Raw genomic sequence first — 16,702 nt, forward strand, 5'->3', positions numbered from 1 at the left:
AAAAACTGTGTGATGTTCCATTTATATGGTTGCTGCTGGAAATGCTTGTATGAGTTCTACTATCCCAAATGTCTACAGATCCACCTAAATAAAATAATAATAAAAAAAGAAATTAGGGCCTGACTGATATGATTTTTGACATAAATGCTGATAGTTGTGAGATGGAATGGAAATAGCTCTTTCTGTGTGTGGCGTGCACTGATATTCTTTGGTTGTTAACTGTTCTGCACGGGCTGTGAACTCAGAACACCAGGGGATGTGTTAGTGTTTGTACCACAGGCGTTTTGGGCCACTGGGAAAGCGGGAGGTTTTCAGGCCTGGGAGCAGGGGACTGCTGAAGGGGAAAGGAGCTGGTGTAGTGCCACAATCGAAGCTGGGCAAGCGGGCAATGTAAGCCGGCTCAGCAGCTACTGGGGACATAATGAGAGAGCAGAAGAGAGTAAAGAGGACGTTGACCGAGGAAACTAAGAAGAGAAAAGGAGAGAGTTAGAGAGCAAGAAGCCGTGGTTACTTATGGTTCGCTGCTGCTGAGTCAAGACATAAACACTGCTTCTGCTAGAGACTTTAATGTAACATTATCCTGTGGAAAAATGGGCTTCTGAGACTCCTCTCCTGTGATGGTTGTTTCAGGTGGAGAGTCAAAAGCTGCAGTGGGGTCCAGGAGGATGAGAATATTAAGGTGGCCAGAGTCTGAGGAGTGAAGGAGGTTGTGGACAGTGGGCTGTTTCTGTGCGAAAACTGGATTAAAATGGCTCAAACAGGTTATTTGAGTTAGGAGGCCGTAACACGTTCCAGAATTTTTGACAGAAAGTGAAGATTGGAGACGGGCTGGAAATTTGTCATTTTATCTGGGCTGAGTCCAGTATTTTTGAGGATGGAGGTGACAGCAGCCAGTTGGTTTCTTGGCTGAGCCAGAACGGATGGAGGAGTTAACGATTTCTGTGGTGATTGAGGAGATAGCTGGGAGACAGTCTTTAACAAGATGGGACGGAATGGAGACAAGGCGAACTTCTCATCCATGCCATAAAATCTGTCAGCTCCACTGGGGACACAGTGGAGAACTGACACAGGGGCTGAGTCGTAAACTTAGGCCAGGTGAGGTAGTAGAGGGGGTAAGGAAGGTGGTCAGGTTGCTGTAGACATGTTATCAATTTTAGTTTGAAAAATGAAAGAGTTGCACTCATCAATTATGAAGGAGCCTCATGCCCAGTGTTGTTTATTGTGGAAAACTGAGCCTTTGGGTTGAGTGTATGAGATGTAAGTAACAGGTGGACCGGACAGTGGTGAGAGCATCTTTGTGTAGTCTGTAGACGCTTGGGGATTTAGTGTTAAAGTCAATTTCAATTGACAGAGTTTAGATACCAGGGAGCTTAATGTGTGAATGAGACAGTTTGGGTTTTGATGGGAGCCAGCTGGTCAAGACAGAAGGAGAGTGTGTCATTATAATAGCTGACAAGATCGAAGAGGGATTATCACATCACAAGGAAGGGGCGGCAGACATTTTGAAAGCATTGAGGGGGAGATGGATTTGAGGATTATGAATGATATTTTGAATTTATGTTTTGGGATGGAGATAGGAGTGTCATTGTCCATAGTGATTGCCAAGTGGTCAGAAATGTTGAAGTTGGAGAGTTATTGTACTGGAAGGAAAGTGGAGCAGATCAGAATGTGACCACGACTGTGGGTAGGAAAGTTGATATGTTGTGTAAAGTTGAAGCATTGTACTGTAGCACTTGCAGGAATTCTGGCAGATTTATAGTCAGTGTCATCATCGTGAAACACTGAATCTCCCAAAAGGAGAATGGCAGGTGAGGTGGCACATAGCCGGGTCAGAAAATCAGAAAAGTCAGACAGAAAGGAAGGATTTATTTATTTTTTTTGGTGAGGGGGTTATGGCAAGGCGTTTGAAAAAATGACTGTCAGGAATGGAGATGGTGGATGTTTTAAGGTCCTTCCTATGAACAACAGGGACTACTGGCCTGTTAGCTTTACAATCCTGCTGAGAGAAAGAGCTGGGCAGGGCTGACCTCCAGTAAGATAAAGATCTGATCCAAAAACACTAATGTTAACTCAGTAAGGCATCTTGGTTGCCTGGAAGTTGGAAGGTAGCAGGTAGCATATGCGACAGACTCACAGGACAATTTTACCAAATTGTAGCATCGAAGGTGTTGATTAAAAGGTAGAACCTAGGTTCAGTAACAGGGTGACAGATGAGAGAAGTGTTAAGAATTCAACCTTTAATAGGTGATGTTGAGAAGTGTCTGTTGCTTAAACTCTGTGAAGCACATGAAGCTACTCAATGTAAAAATGACCCAAGCTCTTCTTATAAACAAAGCACTTTATTTATATTCATTCATAGAAACTGAAATAATAATAAAGCCATAACTCTCTTGTTAACTGTCTATATTATGTCTTCCATTGAGGTAAATGGTTTATGCTATACAGCTGCTTTTACAACTTTCCGTTCACTGACATGTCTTCCTGTGGATATCCAGACTTTCCTGGTGCTGCTGTCCACTGTTCAGGTTGTCTCTTGACTGAGACCTCCTCTGATGGGTCCAGAAACACCTGAGCTTCATCATGTCACTCTGTAAAACAGGCCAAGTTCAGAGTTAGCTGTAAGACAAATATAGAGCAATGTCATAGTTAAACTACTATAGTAACTATAACTATAGTAGAACTCACTCAAAGTATTTACCTGCATCCAAACTACTGTTGTTATTGAGTTGGCTTCAAATTTGACTAAATGTCCACAAAGATTCTGACTGACCCTCAATATTACAATACATTACATTCATTACATTTACTCAGTTCAACATTGCCAGCATATCCAGATTAGCCACACAACATGCTAAGAACGAGTTCAACAGGCTAACTTGTAAAATAAACAGTAAAACAAGATAAAACATGGGAAAACTTACAGCTTCTATGTTTGAAATCGGGTCACAAGCAGCCGGTACTGATCCACCCGTGAGCTGGCCCTCCTTGATAAAGCAGATCCACAGTTCTGAAGTCGTAAAATCAATCTGCCAGTTGTTCTCTTCCTCAGATGTAAGAGGACATGAATCCTTTGTGTCGGTTTGTGAGGCTCACAGCAGAGCAGTTCTCAAGCTTTGATCTCGGCTTTGACATAATCCTAAAGTTAGGGGTCTGGCACTTGTAGCAGAAAAATGCCGACCTTCGCAAAATTAGTACTCAAATTGTGAGTGTCCAAACTTTTGACTGGTATTCAATATTCTTTTTGTGCTTTGTTTCCACCATCCTAAAAACAAACTTTCAAAGTCAATAATCACCGTAAAATCCAGTTCCAGTTAACTGCCTATGTAAAATTGTCTTGGTTTTGTTGAGATCTAAGGATTTTGTTTAGAATTAATTTAAAGTCATGAAATAATTCTTTAGGTATATTCACAGACTAATATATTAAATAGCACAACAGACCCTGAGCATTGTGCCTTATCCTGCTGAGAATGATAATTTCTCTCAAGTCATTTCTGACTTGTTAATAAATCTATAGAAAACTAAAATATATAGCAAAACATATCTAATGATCTCTCTATGTAATCTCTGTTACATTTTTTTTGTCTCTGTATCTCCAAATTTGGTAAGTAGTTTTGGAATGTGCAGAAATATTCCTATTAGTACCCTACATCACATGAATTACATACTGTATTTTTAACCTCCTTCAAATGTTACGTTTCACGACAGTAGTGTCATACCTCACCAATCTTCCAGTGTTTTTGATACTGATGCTTAAAGACCCCAAACCCCATCCTTACTATGTGCAGCTGAAGATAGTCTCCGAGCCCATGGGTGCTCTCCACTCGCACCAAGATGGCGTCCTTCTGCTGAGAGCTGAAGCCCACGGCTAACCGGTCAGCACGGGTGCTCGGCCGCTCGTTGGGGGCCCAAGTGAATGTGATGAGAGCCCCCCCTTTTCCAAAGATATATGTGGTCCCAGCTGGTAACATAGACAGAAAGAGAAACAGCAGTCAGACATTAAAGTGTAGTCTAAACAGTACATGCCTCCTCCTCCAACCTCCTCCACCCAACTGCTCTGCACTACCTTTCACCTTTCAGAACAAAGCTTTAGACAGAGAGAAGTTCAAACCAGGAAGGAAGGAGGAAAAAATAGATTTTATACATAACAGCTAAGTTAAGTTAAGGTTAAGTAGGATGAAGCTTTCATCACAACCACATGTTTTATCTTTATTATTCCAGATCAGTACAAATTCTGAGGATGAGTAACAGTATGGACATCCAAAAATGAGGGCATAGCTTTGCCCTGCAATGACTTCACAGAAGTTACAATGAGAACACATAATCCAGGATGGGACATATCTACAGCTTTCCATCTGTGTTGTTTTCTATTTTTGTTTTCACATTATACATGATAAAACACAGAAATACTTTTCATGTCAGGTCAATGGGCAGATCATGTATGCCTCTGTAAGAGTCACATGTCCTCCACCTCCAAAATCAAGAAAGGTTTTTTTTCTTTCATCAAGCTCTTTTTTATGTGCTTTATATTTTACGAGAGTGTCTAGAGAATGGATTTTTATAGAACTCACCTGTTCAAATTATATTAAGGCTTAAAGATATGCAAAATTAAGAGCATGGACCTTTATTAACAGGTGAGTGCTGTTACAGATGTCTGGTTTCAGTAACCAGCGGCAGCAGCAGCTCAGTCCATAGGGACCTGGCTTTGGAACGGCTGGAGAGGTGCCAGTTCACTTCATGGGCACTGCCGAGGTTTCTTGAGTAAGGTACCGAACCTAACTTCTCCCATGTCTGCCACTCACTCCGCCATCTCTCCACATTTGCATGTCTATGAGCACTTTGTGTGTGTGTGTGGTTGTATTTCCAGCCTACGTATGTAAATACTTTTTTTCCCCATGAGACATAAGTCAATGAATTATCTATAGAAAATAAAAAATAATAATAATAAGCCTGCATCAGCTCCATCCACCTCCATTAGCAGTAAGGTGGGTTTTATACAGTCTATGGTGTTGACCCTGTACCTTAATAACTGCTGATATATACTGACTGGGTTTTCTATTTTCACTTTCATATAAAATGAAAAAGTGATTCATGTGAAGTGACTGTTTAATAATAAAGCAATAGTGTCTGTTATTCATCTGCACTCAAGATTCCTGCCTTCCATGATGAGATATGAGTCAGGTAGGTGTTAATTCATCATATTCAAGCCCTGCTGGAAATACCTATCCATGTTGACACCTCTTCACGACATGATATGATTTATTCCTAACCTAAGCACCTCAGAAAAATTATCTAAATTCTTTAATTTGTGTAAAAACAGAAAGAAACTGAGCTATTTTCTATTGTACGTGCAAATTTAAATTCCATCAAATGAAAGGGGGTGAATGTTAAGATTCAGGTGCTGATGACAATCAGAGAGAGAAAGTGCAGTCCTCAGATGAAAACGGTAGGAATGTAGCAGAAACCACAATTACCTTTAAGAGTACACCACAAATGCTTGTTTTCAGGGCTTGATTTAGCACCTGAAACTACAACTGATATTTTTCACCTCTTAAGTGAAGCATAGACAAACACTTGAGACAAAATTGTAGCCTCAATTTCAACCACGTCCTAAGACTTCAGTACCCTCCTGCTTGGTTTAATGGGCACTCACCACAAGGTTTTCTTATAGAAAGTAACTGTTGGTTGATTTCTTAACATAAAACACTTACTCCAAAGACTCAGAACACCTTGTTCTTACTTTGAATTCAATCAAAGGATAGGTTTTCTGTGTTTGTTTCGACCCAAATAATTTCTTACTGAGATAAACTTACTGAGTTTATCTTAATTAATGCTTGGTGTTTGCAGTCAAATGTGAGCCAGTGACGGTTGCATCAAGTGGTATCGATGAGTGGTTTAATTGGTTTGTTCCTTTCAGTGAATGTTATTTGCATCTAACCTTCTGGTATTACAACATTGGACACAACATCATGAAGCCATGCACAACCGAATCAATGCTAACCAATCAGTATTGCATCAAATATTACTTCTTTTGTTTATTAATTTATGTTGTAAGGAACTCTAAAATAGCATTCAGCACAAACAATCAACACAAATCTGTCTTCCAGGTAGTGTTAGTTGAAAGGCCATGATACTTGTGAGACCAAGCAGACATAACTGTGTAGTCTCATTGTAGGTCTTATTTTAAATTTCAATGGCTTATAGAACTCACCGCGTGAACGTTTATTACTCAATTTAGGATGGCTGAAATTGAGTCTTTGTAGATTTGCACTATTCCAAAAAACAGATCTTTTTGATTGCTAACCAGCTTACAAACCAGCGCATGTGAATTAAAATAATTTTAAATGTGGAAAACTGACTCATGTAAAAATACAGATGTATTTTAGAAACCTCACATGTGAAATGTAAAACACATTTTATGTGTTCACGTCACTGAGATAAAAAATTGACTGAGCTTGAAATACTCTGCATACTCTGACAACATAACAGAACATCAATTCTATTAAATCAATTAAATTGAAAAAGCACCTCAGGCTAATGGGAGGCAGCCATATTTGTTTGGTTTTCAGTCTGTGTATAGGAGCTTTCAGGAATATCTGAGTTTCCTTAACAAGAGTACGACTAGGAATTTGGCCTGAATTCTGTTTACAAGAACACTTAATTAGGGGTGTAGGGGTAAATGCACAGCTGGATAAACTGTGAATTAACTGAATTTACTCCTCCAACCCCTCAAAACACTGCACACAGATAATAAATTAAGATACAGACAACATGTGGCTTTTGCGTAATCTATCATGTGAAATCATGACCCATAACACTGCTGGTGATTTCCAATGTGAGGAAAACGTTTTCCACACTGCTAATGAACGTGAGAACCTAGTGTTTTTGTCTCGTGCTATGGGAACATGAGCAGAAAAAATGTCAGAGGGTGTAAAAAGAGTAACATGAACCCTTGTAATGTGCATTATGTAATATGATGGAATACTAATGCACCTGCAGGAAACCATAGAAGCCTTTGTCAAAAGACAGCAGTAACCCTTGCATAATCCGTCACAACGTTAAAGCATTTCATTACATCTTTCTGCCACCCTGTTGTCTCTCCTCCTGTGTCTTCTCTTCTCTCTGTGATGGACCCGCATCAAATAAAGCAGACAGTAAATCAGTCTTGTTAAGATTATTGCTGTAAACCTTACAGCTCTTGCTCCAAGCAGCTCCCCCATCTCTCTGCCAACTATCTCATGGGAGCGCTCTGTTCTTCTCTCATGGCCGTACAATGCATCTGTGCTTGGATAATAAAGCTCCCTTGGAGATTGCAACTGCAAAGTGTGTGCTGTGTATCACATCATTATTAGCTGGGAACATTGATGATTAATTATACTGTACACAGGCATTGTAAAACCCCTGGTGCCTACCATAGTATTAATAGATGTTATATTGGTGATGTGATCGCATTTACACAGTAAAAATTTAATTGGCAGCATATTAAAGACCTTTTGTTGGTTTAATACATGACGGAGGTCAATAGAATCAGACAGAGATAGCATAGATCAATCCACTTTTTGCAGGCATTGCATTGGTGTCATTGAAGCTCACAAAGGATTCATGATTTGTGTCTTAATGGATCAACAAATGTAACAGTATGGATTGTTTGTTTGTGCCAAGATGCACGCTGCCCACTCACACATCCCATCCTTTTCATTTGAGCTCTCAGCCAGCCGAATATGCAAGCGACGAAGCAACATGTTAATAGGACTTGCAAAATACACCGAGACACTTGTTATAATTTGCATCACACTTCACACTTCAGATGTGAAAAGGTTTAAACGCTCCATCTCAGCTTCCTTCATAAAGAATTAGAACATTCGTGGGGCGTGAGTGAGTATGAGAAATCATAATATTACTTGGGGACTAAGGCTCAGGACGAAGAGGGCGTTACCCACAAATCAGAAGATCGCTGGATTTACACCCAGCTTTGGGAATTAGTCTGGGGTAAAGGTTTTCTTGGCGTTATACTTCATGTTTTAGATACTGAACCCCAAATTGTTCCCAAAGACTATAAGAGTGTATGTGAATGGGTGAATGTGATGTGTAATGTCAAAGAACCCTGATGGTCGGAAGACGAGAAAGATGTTACAGTCCATTTAGCATGAAATCATGACTTTTAAGAGGCTGAAAAATAATCATGAATCACAGCAGCTATTATCAGCTGTAACACCGTGAACACAAAGCAATGGAACAAACAGTAAATTACTCATCCATATAGTCATTCAAAACCTTTCTGGTGAATATGAACCCGGCTGGCAGAGTACATGTATTCCATACTTGCGCACACCTATAATTGTATATGGCTGGGATGGGCAATAAACATTTCTGAATGGCATGTCAACCTCCAGCAGTGTAAAGTGTCCACTGCAGTACAGTAAACCGGCCGCTGCGGAGACTGGACACGTTACTGGAAGAATATGAAGCCAGATAGACTGTGAGCAGTGCTGCAGAAGTGGAGAGATATGGAGAGATATTAAGTTTGAATTGTCATCTGACTTATGACATCTTAGGCACATTGCCACGGTCTATTAAATACAGCTCAGTGAAATGATGGAAATGAATAGAGCAGGCTAAAGCCTGACAGAGAGGACATACAGTTTTCAAGTTAAAATTTGATGTTCTACGTCAGGAAGTGGCATCATATACTTATGCAAACATTACGTTGAACACAAATATATCAGTCAAATCAAATGAATTTGACCAATTTAAAGCCACTCTGAAAATCTTACAAACGTTAAATAACCACACATGCAGCTGGCACATGCAGATTTAGTTGTATTGTGGTTGAACTGCTGTTTCTGCTCCCATCAGCAAGATGTATCGACGCCGTCACTTCTCAAACTGAACATCTGCCGCTCAGAGCGCCTCAAATGGCCCCTTCTTCTGTAATAACGTTAAGGTTTTCTCCCACTCAAATTTCAGACGACTGCAAAGGTCACAAAGCCATTTCACATAAATGCACCAGAATGGTTTTCATGTCACGAATACAAGGCCCAAGGTTTTCTTAAGTATTATGCTTGTGGCGTTGATGTTTACAGCCTTTCAGAAATATGTCCCAGTTTTTACACCATTATTACACTGTTTCTGAGGTATTTGTTGTTTGTATGTCTTTGTAAAAAAAATAGCTGATGTTTTCTTCAGTTCTCCTATGTGATCTGTAATTGTATTAGAAATAGAGTTGTATACTGGGGATGTATAACATTTAAAATGAAAATCATTAAGATTTTCATCCAGTCAAAGCCCCTTTTTTGATGCTATTTATTGTCTGCATCATTTACACATTAAAGTCTGTTTACAAGTCTTGAGGAGTACTATGTGAAAAAAGGTGTATACAGCCTGCTGCGGCTGCTGAAGAGGCTGTGTGAAGTCTGATAAATTGCCTAGAATAGACTACAAGAAACTAAAAAATCTGGAGGTGTGGAGTTCTCATCTCTGCTTGAGGCTAGCGGCTTAAGGCAACACTATTAAATACTGGCATAACACACCAAAATCTCAACCTGAATTGGTCGAATTGCAATGTGGGTAATGTAGGCACCAGATTTTGACATTAAAGAAGAATGGATGGAATACAAACAGATGATATTTTTGGTTCTGCTGCACCGAGTCTGTGCAATGCTAAAATGGTGGAGTGCTCTTGCTCATTTCACATTAAAAGCACTCAAGTGCTAAACAAAACACAGGGTGGCTTTTATTATGAAACCACAAATAAAACAGCGTGAGTTTGTTTGATCGGGCTGTAGAGAGATACACCATTTGTTCCTGTGGTGTATTTCTGCCAAAGTAACTGCTCAAGGAGTATTTACTGTAGTGTTAAACTGCACTTGCTACTATTATAGTCACCGCGGGTGTCGCCAAAACAACCTGGACTGAAATCTTAAGGATTACAAATGTCAAATTTCTAACTTTACAAGAACAGGAAACTTTATATTCAATGAGAAATCTGATTTCTGAGAACCCAGACTATACATGCAGTGCTGTACTGTAATAGGCTCCTCTACTTTGCTTATATACGGCACACAAAGGAACATGCATGACACAGATTTGCCCCTTGACAAGGCCAATAAATAGATAATAGAACTTTTTTAGATACTACTATCATAAATTCTGTCTTTACAATAGCTATAGAGGTTTCCTAGAAATGGACTGTATTGATTCTTCTTCACTCAGTGAAGGTTGAATTTAAATTTCTTTAAATATGTGAGGTTATGTTCATAGTAGAAAAGTATTCCTCTGGAGCTTCGATATATATTTCAATAAACTGGAGAACAATTAAATTACTGCATTCCTTCACAATAGTAGATTTAAGGCTTACAATATAATATAATGGTAGAACAAGGCGAGCTATAATGTCCTTTCTGACTTACTGAAAAAAACATGACGCTGTAAAATGGCGTAACGTCTTTAAATAGACTGCCATAAATTCCCCTACTGTGCTGGTGTCCATGTATTCTTCATGCAATCAACCTCAAGTCCGCCTGTTACTGTATTTGAAGATTGCTTTCAAGTATTCATGCCTGTAAGAACAATCGCACAAAGGCACGTTTACAATACCATCCCCCACATGCATCTGCAACTATACTGATGGCTGTGTCTCATGTTAAACATCACCTTCAGAATTCAACTAGCTGTACAGTAAAATGTGACAACTGATGTCATCTGTATTCCCCATGAGTACTTCTTTAATATATCAGTCGCAGGGATGTTTTTTTTTTTTTTTGCATAACAAGTACTTTTATTATGATAATTAATTGATATTTTGGGGTGGTTGCAGTGCTTAGTACTGATGCCTCACATCAAGAAGGTTCCCTGTTTGAAACCCCCAGCTGACTGGGGCCTTTCCGGGTACTCCGGCTTCCTCCCACAATCCATGCACTTAGCAGTTTATTGGTTGGTTGTTTGTCAGTATGGTGGCAATACTTTATTGGTACTTTTACTTGAGTAGTGCAGCTCTGCATTTATTTTGTGTCCCAGTTTATCTTTCATCTCATGGTCCTCATGACCATGAAGTCACAGACAGGGTGACAGACATGAAAACACACTAAATGCGCTTTACTCCTCTGAATGTGCAAACTATATGTAACCGAAACAGTGATCGGTACTGAGCGGTAAATGCCAAGAGCGAGGAGATCAAAGAGGATGGATGTAATCTACCACATGGTATTTATAGCTGGGACACGTAGGTAGCCTGTCACAAATGTGACTTTGTTTATATAAGATCTTGACCTGCGGAGCGCGAGGAGACAGATCGACACAAGAAGGAATAAAACACGAATGAAAATATTCTGCAGCTTTCTGTGATCAGAGTAACCTGCGGCTGCAACTGCCGATGTAGGAGGTTAACTGTTCTTCATCTGAGGTTCAGTTGAACAAAAGTAATAATAAAGTGATGAATGTTGTTGCTACTGTAACCTTTTTCACATAGAAATTTCAAAGAAATTTGAAGCTACAATGAAAAAGGAATCTCAAAATTATTAAAAGCACGCTGGGGCTTTTACAGATTTTCTTAAAATTTTAGAATATGATTATATTTTACATGGAAGGAAAGATGTCATATCATTATGTTGAAGAATAAAAACAAAAAAAGTATATTTATGGAGAATGAGCCATAAGATGTAGAGAAGTGTGACATTTTCTGGACATTTTAAAGGTGTAGCAGTAATTACATTAATTGCAATACAAATACATTTGTATTGCAATTATTGTAAAAAGATTACAACAATAAATTACTCTGATTATCAATTAATCTGCTAATTATTTAATTCATTCGTTGTTTAGTCTATAAAATATCAGATAGTGATCATCATCTCATCGTCACGTCACCTCAACTTCCCAGTCCAAGCTGATGTCTTGTTTGTCACATTTTATGTTCACAGCGTTATAAAACAGAGGAAATTAGGCCAGTCTTCACACTGGAGAAGCTGGAATCAGAGGATGCTTGACTGTCTAAAATGACTGTAAAATCACTTCAGTGACGAATCAGCAATGAATATAATTTTCTGGTGATCAAGTAATTAATTAACTGACTAATCAGTGTAGCTCTGAATAAGACGGCTGTGGATCAGGAGGTAGAGTGGGTCGTCCACTAATCAGATGATCAGTGGTTCGATCCAGGCTGCTTGCCGAAGTGTGAAAAGGTTTAAACGCGCCATCTCAGCTTCCTTCATAAAGAATTAGAACATTCGTGGGGCATTCGTGGGGCGAAGATAACGAACTCCGAATTAGTCCTGAAGGCTGCACCATCGGTGTCTGAATGTGTATGAATGGTTAGCTCTAAAACTGACGGTCAGTTGGCACCTTGCGTGGCAGCCTCTTCCGTCAGTGTTTGAATGGGTGAATGAGATATAAGCACCTTGAGTGGTCAAAAGGCTAGACAGGCGCTAAATAAGTACAGTCCATTTACCATTTAATTAAATGCCAATTCACAGCTAATCATAGCTTTGTACGTCTTTATATTCTGTGACCTGGATCCTTGAGCCTGTCTGGGTGTATGCCACATCCTGTAAACGCTGTAAGTGTAACAGTACATGCAATAACCTGTGTTTATGGTGAGGCATTGCAGCAGGGTATGTGGCCTATAAATAGCTATAGCCCATGGGCCCCCAGAAGTCTTTGGCTAGCCTTGACACACACAGACACACACACAGAGGCACACACACACACATGTTGTGCAGAAAATGTCCAAACTATAGTTTAGTTGAGATAATTTTGCAAATAAATTTGTTTTAAATGATTTATGCTTCAGTGACATCAGTTACGTAACCCAGTACTCTAGTGAATATTACAGCAATCAGTGTTAACCAATACCTGCATATGCATTCTACACAATGCAATATGGCATTGTGGACATGACTTGTAAATCATAAGCACTGTCTGCATCATTAATGTTGCAGCAAATTGATTTTCTTGCTCTGAAGCACATACTTCAGAACACCCTACAGTACAAAATCTACAATAGAGGTAATTGAAAATTTATCAGTGAGTTCTTTGAAGTGTGTTTTTTATAGGCCGTTTGATCACAGGCTTGCCGTGCCTGTAAAAGCCTGGTCCAGAATGATATGGCTATAATAGTGCAGATGTAATTCATCACATTTTTTGGCCCTTTTGCAACTGACAAAACTGCTGCTGTGAAAAAGACACTACAAATCCATCAGGCCTCCTTTTATGGGACATAAAAGTGAGTCTTAGGACAGAAATTTCAAAGTGCAATATAAAAGAGAGCACTGGCTCTGATCCGTGCGCTTTGAAGGAGCTTATTTAAGTAGCATAGCCAATTTGATTTAGATTATTGAGGACAGGTCAATACTTCATATCCCTCGGTTGAACATGTTCTTCCCTATCTTACAAAATTGCACAATGTAGAGCAGATGATCAAAACAGATTTTATATGAAGTAGAAGTTGGATTGCTCTACATCTAAGTACCCAACGAAAACTAAAGAGATCGCCTATGTACGTGTAATTGCTTTACGTTGTGACGCACCATTAATTACTGTGTATTGTTGAAATAACCTTTGACACAAAACCAGCTCCATTACAGGGGTTCATAATGCTACTTAAACAAACAATGACCTCACTAATGGAGGTTTAATTCTGCACAAAGGCTGCTGCAAATTCAGAGTTTGCAAAGGATCCATTATCCCTCTGTATGTCACGAGACAGCCACAGATGGTGCCATCAGTGTATATCAACGAAACCATTCTTAGCTATTCAGTGTCCAAACTTGCAGATACACATATGTCAGAGAGCAAAGTGTGCTCGTATCTTATTGTTATTATTCCTGACCACTGGCGCTCAATCAGAGCAAAAGGATGCATTAGTGCGGCAACAAACGGGAAGTTGAGAATGCTGGAAAAAATGTCTTACCATGACCCCCTCTGGTAAGAAAAGGCATCCTGTTGATGGCAATAGGAACTGTGCCATGCTTATTGTGAAAATGGTGGACATGGTGCGTGGTGCTGAGACTAGAAGACACACGTGCTGTTCCAGTCTGGATGGGGAGTACAGTAAGCAAGGCGAACCAGAGGGCTAGTCTGGAGCAATAACTTAGGCCCATGCCTAGGCTCCTCTGTCCAAGAACAGGGGTGGCTGCAAAGAGTCTACCCATGTATATTAGATCCACATAGGCCTGGTACAGACAATTTGGCCAAAGTTTGGCATCTGACAGTTCAACTTGAAGACCACAGGGCATCTCAGTGACAATTCGGGCCAGTTTCTTTCATTATCCCTCAGTTTGGTTGGGGAGTTAGTAGATCATGAAAAAATAAGCCTTTGAATATGTGAGAAAAAATAACCAAAGATGGATTTCAAGCAAGCAGTCAAAAATCCAATTAATGTCCTAGCAGGAATAAAATGAAGAGCAACCAATGTATCTGTTTTTGGTTAAGATTTTGCCCTGACAAGATGTCTACTGCACAAAAAACCCTGTGTTAAAACCTCATTGAAAACCATCCCAGTGCACATTCTTCTTTACTGTATCCAAAAATGCAGAAAAGATACACATCCAACTAAAGAATGGGGATGAATCCACCCATTATTTCAAAAAGGCATGTTGCTCAGCTCTGATATTTAGGCATGAAAAGTGGCAGGACGGAGCTTCATGTGGCAAGAATTCTGATAAGAGTCTCCATCGCCCACAGGTAGAGCTTGAGGGCAGCTGAGCCTGCCCACTAAGAAGAGTGCTCCTTCACCGCAGTAGAAAACACAACACGCTTCCTTGGGAAACTGGATCATTTTGTTAAGCAGGAAGGACAACGAGATGAAGGAAAAAATATGTGCAAGGGAAGATGCAGCGGTGAAGGGTGATGCAGGAACCAGCGCTTTTGTTCCCCTTCTGCCAGGGAAAGGGAAGAGAACAGAAATAGGGAGGGGGAGGGAGAGAAAGAGAGAGGGAGAGAGAGAGAAAGAGAGAGAGAGGGAGCAGTATCTGCAGCAGCACGGTAAAGGAGAAAATCCAGAAAATAAATAAATAATTTCTCAGTAGCTCCTCATTCACTCTCTCACAGACGCAGCACATCCACTAAACGGTAACCTCTGGCGTGGCAGAGATCCACCAGAATGATGCAGCCGTAGCGCAAGTGTTTCTATTTCAGATGAATGTATGATCCGTCTCTTGTGCTCCACCTGCTCAGTCTCACGCAGAAAAAAAAAGGACTACTGCTGCATTCTTCTCTCACTGCTGCTCCGTTTTCCCCCCTTTTTTTCCTCTCTCGTCCAGATCCTGTGCTGCCTCTGACTGCGGACGCCTTAGCACGACAGCTGCGAGTGTCTGTCTCTGGAGGAGGGCAGGTGATTCTCTTCAGATGAGATGGCTCGGATGGCAGAGACTGAGATGTTGCCTTGGACTGCCGCAGCAAAAATTATGCTAATTAAAAAGCAATGTCGTATCATGATGAATCCCGGATGGCTGAAATTCCAGGACAGTAAATAACCTCGGCTTGGAGCTGTGCTCTAATGAACACAAGATAAATGAGCCCTACAGAAAGCAGAGGCTCTGATCCAGCAAGGCACAGCATGTGCCTCTGTGTGCGTTTGTGTGCGTGTGTGTGCGTCTGATAAGTCTGTGAGTCTGTGAGGAGGGAGGGAGGGAGGGATGGAGGGGGGGTAGTGATAGGAGGGAGGGAGGGAAGGGAGGGAGAGACAGGAAGAGACAGCGAAAGAAAAAACAGGCAACCGCGGCTCTGACATGCAGGGAAATAGTGAGGCAAGAAAATGGGTTATGTTGAATAAATACATGCTACAGATTCCCAGCGCATTGGGCGCAGGTCCTGGCAGTAACACGCAGGAATCATACTGCAGAGGAGGAGCCTGATTTAGGTGAGCTGTCAGAGCTGTTACAGAATGAACACAAGGGGACGTGCTCCTAACATAAAGAGTCGAGAGCGCATGAATGATAGAAACACAAATACCTGTCAACATGGCTCACTACCGTAGTCTGAGGCAGCTATAGACGGTGGAGTGGAATCTATTTTGAAGAAATAAAGCTCTTGCTCAATTTCAACCCTTTCTTTTCCTTCCAAGCATTGCATTGCTGTTTTTACACTCCAAATCAGTTTCGCCCAATCCCTTCCGTCTGATGTATTCACCTCATATCTGTATACAAGTCACCCTTCTGTTGGAGAGCTCAGTCACTCTCCGCTCTCATGCTGCTTAACCATGCACAACTTATTCCAAGCTATGGCTGATGTGAGTTCAGAGGTATCCTGACAGTTTCAGAGCTGCCCAATTTTATTTATTTATTTTTTATTGTTTGGGGGGAGGGTTGGGGGGGAAATGTGATGGTAAAATAAATTGGAATGTAGTGACACTTGCGAGGAGGAACACATCATTGTGAACGGAGAGACCGAGTGGGGAGGGAGTGGAGGTGAGAGAGAGATTGCAGGGGAGAAAATAAAGGAGAGAGGAAGGGGGACTGCAGCGGTATCAGCTAAATCACGGTCGATAGAGATATCAGCTGGGATTGCCTAGTTGGTTGAAAGGACACGCATGTAAACAGGAGGACAGAGGCAAGCCATGCAGCACCACCTCTCATAGTGACAAGGAGTCGACGCAGGCCATTACTCAAGCTGGGGTGGGTGGTGGGTGTGGGGTTTCTGTGGGGTAGTGATTGAACAAAAAGAACAGAGGAGGGGTGAGCGCATAACACTGTGGAATGGCAAGTGCCCT

The 16,702-nt window shown here is 40.8% G+C and overlaps 1 protein-coding gene across 11 annotated transcripts in view; it reads right to left on the minus strand.

Annotated features, from left to right (window-relative positions):
• Positions 1-16,702, minus strand: part of LOC104925370 (neurexin-2-like) — a 151,382-nt gene that overhangs the window by 16,739 nt on the left and 117,941 nt on the right. For 10 of the 11 annotated variants that reach the window (XM_019253158.2, XM_027273353.1, XM_027273352.1 and 7 more), the window contains one exon: positions 3,777-3,958. In XM_019253158.2, the coding sequence (XP_019108703.2) occupies positions 3,777-3,958 (182 nt within the window). Of the gene's footprint in view, positions 1-3,776; positions 3,959-13,903; positions 15,610-16,702 lie in introns of those variants that run through there. The other variant, XM_019253164.2, reaches the window with a different exon arrangement.

The sequence above is a fragment of the Larimichthys crocea genome, chromosome XXII (genome assembly GCF_000972845.2).
Source record: "Larimichthys crocea isolate SSNF chromosome XXII, L_crocea_2.0, whole genome shotgun sequence".
Taxonomy (NCBI): domain Eukaryota; kingdom Metazoa; phylum Chordata; class Actinopteri; family Sciaenidae; genus Larimichthys; species Larimichthys crocea.